This window comes from Etheostoma cragini, chromosome 5, assembly GCF_013103735.1.
Source record: "Etheostoma cragini isolate CJK2018 chromosome 5, CSU_Ecrag_1.0, whole genome shotgun sequence".
NCBI classification, from domain to species: Eukaryota; Metazoa; Chordata; class Actinopteri; order Perciformes; family Percidae; genus Etheostoma; species Etheostoma cragini.
This window is the reverse complement of record NC_048411.1, coordinates 6,014,397-6,023,793: the sequence shown is the minus strand read 5'-3', so window position 1 is coordinate 6,023,793 and position 9,397 is coordinate 6,014,397. Positions and strand designations below refer to the sequence as shown.

General features: G+C 38.7%; 1 protein-coding gene and 1 long non-coding RNA gene across 4 annotated transcripts in view; one reads left to right on the top strand and one right to left on the bottom strand.

The window, feature by feature from the left end:
* Positions 1–6,286, top strand: part of LOC117944800 — an 8,236-nt gene extending 1,950 nt beyond the window's left edge. Inside the window, exons 2-3 of the long non-coding RNA XR_004656663.1 lie at positions 4,006–4,010; positions 6,276–6,286. This is a non-coding gene — a long non-coding RNA (uncharacterized LOC117944800). The remainder of the gene's footprint in view (positions 1–4,005; positions 4,011–6,275) is intronic.
* The window catches only part of ppp3cca (protein phosphatase 3, catalytic subunit, gamma isozyme, a), a 30,546-nt gene continuing 21,466 nt past the window's right edge, over positions 318–9,397 (bottom strand). The window contains exons 12-14 of one of the 3 annotated variants that reach the window (XM_034871895.1): positions 8,616–8,713; positions 4,464–4,490; positions 318–1,781 (exon numbers count right to left, since the gene is read on the bottom strand). In XM_034871895.1, the coding sequence (XP_034727786.1) occupies positions 1,621–1,781; positions 4,464–4,490; positions 8,616–8,713 (286 nt within the window). In that variant the 3' untranslated portion in view covers positions 318–1,620. The remainder of the gene's footprint in view (positions 1,782–4,463; positions 4,491–8,615; positions 8,714–9,397) is intronic. The other 2 variants (XM_034871896.1, XM_034871898.1) reach the window with 2 other exon arrangements.

Below are 9,397 nucleotides of genomic sequence, written 5' to 3'. Positions count from 1 at the left end.
ATATATACTGCGTAAGTATGAGTCGGCCATGGTTGAGATGATTACAGTACTCTTAGGCCTTGATGGACAGCTGTTAGTGTGCCGGCGGTACCTTTTATAGTATCATCCCTGCCGAGGGGAATGACTCAGACCATTGTGTCTGGGGACAACATCCTCAAAGAGCTGTCATTTCACTCAATGTCAAAAGTTTTTTTGATGTGCACAATTATCCCAATTCAAAAAAAACATCTGCATTCTCTATAATCCACAGTAGATGGAGACACTGATTCAGCTTAAGAAACAAAGGACAGCCGCAAAAAAAGCACACACCGTTTTTTTCAGCGTCTGACAATGAAACATAAATCCAAACAGCACAATTCAGTTAAATACAATGAAATTTCCTAAGCAATAATGAACATCAGTCTGTTTTGAGGACAGTTTGGCCAGCAGTTCCAGGTGTTTTTTGAGCAAATACGTCCTTTTTTTTGTCCACAACTGAAGATATATACTTATTTATAAGTTGGTTTCTCGTGCTTTAATCTTCACGCACAGTGCTCAATCCCAGAGAGGCGGCTTAACTTCAGCGCTTCAGGAGAAGAGGTGCTTCCAAGCGCGATGTGGGAGTATTGGCAGGCTTGCTTGTGGTGATAGAATAAGACATGCTGTACTGTATATCCCTTATTTGGTTTAGCGGAGCGAGAACATCCTATTTGCCATTATGTGAATACAAGTCAAAACCAGCACAGAACAGCAACCATCATTGCACACAAAGCATAAACCCTTAAATTTGTTAAAGGATTTGTGAATATTTAAACTCACAAATTATAACACAAGAAGAAAACTGTTCATACTCTGGAAGTGAACAAAATACTGAACAAAATACATTCAGCATCTTTGGAGGGGGTGTTCATCAAAATGTATAAATAAGACTATAAATCTTTATTTTCTTCTTCAAGTAAAAAATATTAATTAGTAATAATTATTCCAATATAATTTGCTTCCCTTATTCTTTCTTTCACCTCTCAATACATACATAATTTATCTTTCAACTGACACACATGAAAGCAAAGTATGTATATAGTGCCAAAAAAGCAAGATGCATGAACGCAAGACCCAAACGAGAATGTTGAGGCTATAGTATTTGTACTTCAAATTTTCCCTTACCAAACACATGGAGAACAACAATAAAAAAAAAGTAAAGTGACTAAAACTCCTGGATAACAAAGGCTTCATCTATCGGTATCAACTTAATTATTGTTTATGATTTTGACATGTATAAGTTAGGACTTCAGTGTTACAGTATACACTTGAACATTTGCAAAATGTCTTCAGTGAATGATTTGTTGCTAATAAACAATGTATCTAATATATTTAATTCTAAATAAATATTTGTTTTCTCCAGATAACGGACATGTTTTTTTCAAACGCTGAAAGTTTTTTCCCAGCGCTGTTGCCTCCTTTTTCTTTTGTTTTTATTTGTGTCTGCTTCCTTTCCCCGCCCGACTGCGGGCGAGCGGAAGATGGACATGCAGTTTCAGTAGAGGTGACAGAGGGAGAGAGACAGAAAGAGAGAGTGGTTAGGGGCTATGAGTCATGGGGGGTGTTGGTTGTGTGAAGATGGGCGAGCGGCGTTCCTGTTGCTTATCCATCAGTGCCGTTCTTGTTGGAGGTGGGGGTGTTGGTCGTGGTTCCATCTGGCAGCTGGTTATCTTTGCGTGGCGGCATCCTCTCGTTTATCCTGTCCAGGCCGCGTGCCTCCTCAAAGTTACGAATCTTCCTCGTGGGAGAGAAGCCTTGAATGGCTGAAGAGACACCAAAAGAGAAGATGATCAGAGGCTGGAAACCTTTGAGTAGTTTCCTTACTCCTGTTGCTGCAAACATTTGCTGTAAACTACATTCTTTTAGCTTTTTTCATTAGCAGCAATCAAAAGGGATTCTTTGTGGAATTTAACTAGCACTTTACAGATGAACTGTGAATACAACGCATGCACAAATAAACTATGACTCCTAAGCTACGACAGTAAAGCACCTCACACTTTGTAAACTTACGGTAACGTCCCGAAGCAGCCAAGGAAACCAGACATAAAACGTGTGCAAATAAAAAGCAAACTTGTAAGGGACCGTTCAGACATACTCTTCAATCATTTGAATTATCAACATAAACTTAGAATGAACACTCTTGGATGGAGGTTTTATAGGTGGATATACAGCCAAAGGGACAAGGTCGACAAGGGTACTCTTACACAACCAGATATCTGTGACCATCAAGCACATGTGCTCATTTAAAGTAACCCTAAATTAGTGATTCCCAACCAGGGGCACCTGTTTCCCAGAGGGCACTTCTGCAGTTCACAGGGACAAGCTCAGATTGTGGAGTAGTCTCAAATAATTTGAAGAAACAGAAATTAAGATTTCATCAAAAGGAATACATTTAAATATGTGTGATTAGGAGAAAAAAATTAAATTCATAAACAATTGCAAATTGGTGTGATGCTGCCCCTCAGTAAGTTTATTGTCATAAAAACCAATAACCTAACTAGCCTGACTGCACAGGAACACACCTGTGTCATTTTTATTACCTTGAAGCCAAGTGTTGTGATTGCAAAATGTGAATATAAAAACAGTTAGCAAGCGCACATAGAAGTCAAAATGGGAAGCTTTAAGTAATGGCTATGTGGTTTAAATAGTTAGTTAATAGCTAAAAGTAATAATAAACAGTTGAAATAATTAAATAATTAGCTAAACATTCCAATTAAACTGTTGAAATAGTTAGCTAAAAATAACAATTAAACAATTGAAAAAGACAGGTAAAATTAATGATTAAAAATTCAAATTGTAATAGACAGTTGAAATAATCCGCTAAAAGTAAGGATTGAACTGTGATAGCGAAAAGTAACAATTAAAAAATTAAAATAGTAAGCTAAAAGTAAAAAAACTGGAAATAGTTGAGATATATAGCTAATAGTAATAGACGTATGGGGTTGTGCCGATGGACGGCAGGCTAATTCACCGGGGTGCTATTTTATGTGTGAGCTAATGTAGCGCATCTGATTAATGTTTCTGTTTACTGAATGCGTTATTCAGTGTAAATATAACCGAGAATGTAGTTTAATCTTAGGTGAGATAGTATATAAGGTTAGTACTGTCACTCTGTTAAAGGCAGACGTTCCTCTGTACTGTCGTTACGCAGATCAGGGAGATCTGATTGAGTCTAGACGGCACCGTAGTTAAGTGGGTCAAGTTGTAATGTACTTCCCCTGCCAGCAAGTGGCAGCATAGCCACGTAATACTGTCTATTTACTGAGGCCATTTAAATGTACCATTTATGTCTAATCGTTTCTACGTTAACTGTTAGCCCATAGTAGTAGAAAAAAATATTTATGATATCATCGTCCATGGCGATGTTATACTGTAAACATCATCAATTGCCAATTTAGGGGACATCGCCAAACTCTGCAGATAAATGTTAAAAAGTCCAGCATGTGCCACTTTAAGCAGTGGTAGTATTACTTAAAACTTGATAAAAAAAACAACATAATCACCGTAATTTCAATCGCATCAGAAAAAAGAATGGGAACCAGTTATATTGCCTGAACACACTGGTCCTTTGCTCTGTTAGGTTATACTGCACTCCCCAATCAGTTGAGGTTTTCTGCACCAAAGAAACCAGGACTACATCTTTTACATTTTAGGTATTTAATTAATATAAACAAACCTCCTACCGGAGGCCTTTTGAATCAATAACCTGCCATTATCGACTGGATGGGGCAGACAGTGTAGCAACTGCTAAATGGTGTAACAGGATTAGCTTCTGAAAATATCCCAGGGGAGGGATGTCCCCGGTTTTATCTTAGCCAGGTCTTAGCAAGCTTTTCTCTGTATGGGGAGCCGCAATTAGCAAGACAAGCGCATGTGACCACAGCCGTGACATTCTTGTCAACAAGGAACAAAGAACAGGTCCTAAACCTGATACACAAAACTAGCCCTTTTGTAGCATGGGCTAGCTTTTCTGATGTAAAGACTCAGCCTTGGTTTAAAGCTTGTTTCAACTCAGGCTGGAGAAGATTTTTGAATCTACTTTAAATGCATTTTATTAGACCATCTCATGTTATTGTTGCACCTAAATACGGTAATAGTTTGTTTTACTAGTTTTAGTCTAAAAGCTTATTTTCAATTTATGTCATGTTCATCTTTTCTCATCTATGTTTTTGATACACTGTCCCCAAGTTTGTGAAAAGTGATAAAAGTTGTTTTTACAATGATGGAACCAATGTGATCCAACAGACACTGATAATGCAAGAGCAACCAGCCTTGAAGTAATATACAGTGAATACAATAATAAGTAAAATAAAAACAATGGGAATATTAAAAGAACAAACGAACCAATACAAACATTACACATTTTAAGGGTTGGGTGGTGTTTAACAGATGAACAGAATCCACAAAACAAAGACATGAGATTTGAGCGTGACAGCCATGCGTACCTTGTGCTTTAGCTGCCTCAATCGTTGCTATGTTAATGAAAGTTGAGGAAAGGGGGAAAAAGGGAGTCATCAAAGACAGCCAGAGACAGCAAATACAACAGTAATATCAAATAGGTGCATCCTGGTGTCATAAACAGAATAGAAGAATATATGCCAACACTCATTATAGATACAAAAAAACGTGTAAAAACTTCATCTAAACATATTAGTTAGTGGGGGGGGAAGGTTAGAGGGAAGAAGCCTGTTGGAGATTTAAAATGGTGTTGGTTTTAAAGGGTTACGAGGTCTGAGGTGTTGATAGCTGAGGGGGGGGATTTGGCTGACCACTAAGAGTTCAAAGCAGTGGCGAGATACGTAACAATGACCATGCTCAGGATGACACAATTGTACAGTGCGACCTTACACGAAGGGGAAGCTGCAATACTCATGCAGTCAGATGTTCTTTTCAAGCTGGAACAATCCTCCTATTCATTCTCAGCAGCGCACCGCCGTGAGGCCATGTCTGTGGTGAGTTCACGTCTGTAAAACAGTAGTCTTGCTTTGCCAGATCTTCCTCCACAGCTCTGCTTTGCTAGTTTAAGACCAACGCAGTTATCGATTTCCCGTCCATTTGCTATTTAGACGCCCACGTCAAATCCCCCGGCACTCATGTGTGAGCCCATGGGTCTTACAGGGAGGTGTGTTCAGGTGCTTTCTTGGCGTATTGCTATCTTGAGGCAGCGGAAAGTGACTGCGCCATTGACCAATAAAAACCTGGTCTAAAGTCAATAGCGCAGCATTTCATTATTTAGGAAAATGCACCTAGGCTCGTGCACAGCGTGTGCATACTATGTTTGTTACACACAAAGCAAAAGATAAAAAATATTACAATGTGAAATAGTATTATGAGATGATCTGCTTGTGCCCCTTTCACTTCAAGCACAAGCAGACTATTTTTTTTGTCTTGAAAATCTCCTTCCTGCTTAGCAAATCCGGCATTATTATTATTAAGGTACAAACGCGCCTGGCTTTTTAAGGGAACGGAATATGACCGTCTGATTGGTTTTCATGTTAAAACACACCTATGATTCATAAAGACACTAAGTACAACCCTTTTGAACCATGCGCCTGAACCACGGACCTTTTTTCCCCGTTAAACTAGCAAATATGGATTTGTCCACGCCCTAAACACAGCTGCACCCGGCGCTTCACACAGTGCGCCCAGATCGTTAAAATAAGGCCCAAAGTATCTATAAAAATGAGTTTTAGTTAATGTACTGCATAGTTGATAGAATCATCTAATCATCTAAATAAATCTCTAAATGAAGAAAATCATCTAAGTGCATGAATAATCATTTTTCAAAGGAATGGCTGTGCATTTAAGATGAATGAGAGCTGTTTCACGAGGGCAGCCGGTAGATGCTGAATTGTAACTGCAACCATTTGTCCTTTTGAGCAGTTGATTATGAGGTGCTTTGTTATTGGTGACACTTGGAAAAAACACTTCTGGTTGTCGGCAAGCCTGTACTGAATCTTTAATGTCCTTAAACGGTAAATTTATGGACTGGGTGTTTCTTCTCATGAAACCATTGCAAATTTTGCAATATTTTTTGTACTATGGCAACCTAACTTTCCTTAACAGTATCTTTTATATAAAGCCACTTTACATTCATTCAGTACTTTTTGCACATTGTCTGTAGTTTGCCTGTTGTTTGTTTGTTTATGTGTTTGCATGCTTGTTCTTGTTGTTTTTTACTGTAGAGTACTGTTGCTGTAAGAAAAGAATGTCCCCATTGTGGGGGGAATAAAGTATTATCTAACCAGCATTCAAAGATCAGTGAGGAGCTTCAAAAGCAAAGTGAAAAATCATTAAGTATGGACAAAAATGCACAATTACTTGCTTTCCCTTTGATCAAACCGGCCTAGCTGATCTGAAAGCTGTGGCTGGGGGAGCAGACATTCCCCATGACTTTCTCCAAAAGGTCACCAACATGTGGTTTCTCCTTCAATTGCTCTGTAACTTCTGTGAGCCTATGGTGTGACAAAGTGTGACTCCCAGCATGTCCTCTGGCGGGCCAGGCCAGGCACTGACCTTTAGATCAGAGGTTCAGTAGCCACTTCCAGGTGACTGGCTGATCTCCTCGACCAGCCAGCCAAAAGCTGAGCCCCAAAAACTTTTTTTTAGCATAGACGGGGGCTTGAGTCAAAGTCTAGCCAGTGCTTCCTGTGGTGGGCAATCCTTCATTGATCTAGAGCCCATCAAAGGGACTAGCGGGACAGGGAAGCGAGTCCACCTGACCGGGATGTCAGGATAGACAGCTGTGTTTTTGCCAACATTTTCTGCCATAACCCTGTAACTGTAACTGCACTGGAAATAACATTGATTTATTTACTTTTGTTAAGTTCTTTCAAGTCTTTGCAGGACTAAGAAACAAACAACTGATTTGCTACTTTTTTTGTTTCAGCAGTATAAAAGTGTTATAGTGTGGATTTCTTTCAGCAATTACAGCCATGTTAACCTCTACATTTTTGCAGCGACCATTATTTAATACGGAAGAACAGCAGACGAAGCAGCTTTAAGTTATTTATCTTCTTCTTGAAGGAATAGTTGAACATGTTGGGATATACACTCGTTTGTTTTTATAACAGAGCGTTAGATGACAACCCTTTGCTGCGTGTCATCTCCTCTCTTTTTCACCCCTTATCCTGTCTATCCCTATCCCTTATTCTGATAAATAAATATTTACAAATTAAATTTTGTGAGTATTGGCGTTGCATAGTTTGTCCACCAGAGGGCGTTCTAAAAGGCCCCTGTTGGAAACAAGAGGTTCCTCTGTTCTGTTGTGACAATAAAACTAATTATTATCATATTATTTTAGTGAAAACTCATAAATAATGTTTTGTACACGTTTCTGGATATTTTATTATATATATTGTGTAAATCCTTGTATCGGTATTGGCCTCAAAAATCATTTATCGGGCGGGCTCTTCATTGTAAGTGTGTAAGTGTGTGTGTGTGTGTGTGTGTGTGTGTGTGTGTGTGTGTTGTGTGTGAAAGTGTCGACCCACCCCACCTTCTACGTGCAGACAGCAGAGAAACAGAAGAAAATAGCTGCAGCTTTACCAAAATGAAAACAGAACTATTTTGGTACAAACATTTACCCGCCATGTGGCGGATAGCCCTCTGGGATTTACATACAGAAATTATACCCGCATTTGGCGCCTGCCGAGTGTTAATTTCAGACCCTGCAGATTACTTAGTCTGCTTTAGAGGTGCTGGTAGGCGGATTTTGTCACCTTTGGACATATCTAGGCATCAATCATCTAACTCTCAGTAACAACAAGCAAATAAGCAAATTTTTATCTTCATGACTGACTATTGATTGTCTTGCAAACCCCGTATCGTTAATTATGGAAATGGATTATGAAGGAGAAAGTGGTATGAATAGCGTAACTGCTTTGCAATTACCTAGTACCTTGTGTATTCTTCTGTATTAAGGTGCTAGATGAGCAATTAATCATGTACAGTAACACCTCTTACCATAAAGCCATAATAAAAGGTTTGCTCAAGACAAATAGTTACAAATATTGCTGTCATACGATAAAAATCTGTGATTACTCGTATTAATGTCATACTTAACTCACAATTATTCACACATTTTTATCTGTACTTGATTTTTCTTTGTCCTATTGTTTATTCTCATTTTAATGCTCTTATCAACATGGAAAAGTGGATTGGCTGGCTTTGTGCAAACAACTTTTTTTTTATTGAAAACAACCTTGGCATATTGTAGTGTTCATTTTCACACGTAACATTCTCACTTGGAGCAAATAATCTCTCACACAATTTAACACTGTCCATCAAAAAATACTTTGACAAGGGGGGGGGGGGGGGAGATTTGCATGAAGCATGTGAGAAAAGCTGCAAAGTTTGCTAGACCACAAATAACACTAATCTTGCAATAAAAAAATGACGCCGTTAAAAGGGGTTTGCGTCAACGCAGTTATTAACACATTCAACTGACAGCACTAGTTAAAAGTAAGAAAAGAAAACTCATGCTTTGCGACAAGGTGACAAGGGGGTAGGAAATTTCCTTGGGTGTGTAGGTTGTGCTAAACGGGAGTTATCAAGTGCGAATAAAAAAAATATATATATATATAAAACACACTTACCAGTCTGTAAGGTCTGCTTTCCCCCTGACAACACTCCCACAGGAAGAGTTCCAGTTGGGGTGAGGCCTTTGAGTGTTAACACATTCTCGCTTTCCTCCCTAGCCCACAAACAAAACACAGCCACACAGAGTATACACATTACACTTCAGCAAGGAGGGCAGCATGCACACCTGGTGTCTACGAGGCTGTTCTCTAAGCAAGAGGTCTTAAGTTCAATCATCCCTGGATATTTAAACTCTGTTCACAAAGTGATTACCTGTCGATTCTAAATGCCTTGTACCAACATTCTAACATGTGTTATTACATTGGGTCAGTGACAACTTTTTTTTTTTTTTAGGATTGCTTACAAGTGTTAAACATTTGTGTGAACACACTTTTCATGTTAATTTATAATACTATCCATCGTTTTCTCTCTCTTCTGAGTTGAAACAAACTGGGGATAACAACTGAAATTACTTCTAATAACTATTCAAATGTATTTCTTAAATGTAAACATGACATTGTTTTCATCTTGCAAAGGAATTAGGTCAAATGTCAAACTTTTTTTAAATTTAATACCCTTTTAGGCCATTGACCCATATGCACAGGTCTCAATGACAGGCTGATCTACTTGTTGCCTACTTACAGCAGTGTGACAAGGTAGCAGCAGCCAGATTAAACTTGAATAATGTCTAATGTCATTATGCAGTCTAGATGCATCGTGACTCATCTTGTGCCAGCTCATTAATCCTAGCAGGGCAGTGTTGTGTTTTCAAACACAACTTCATTGTGCACTCAACTGA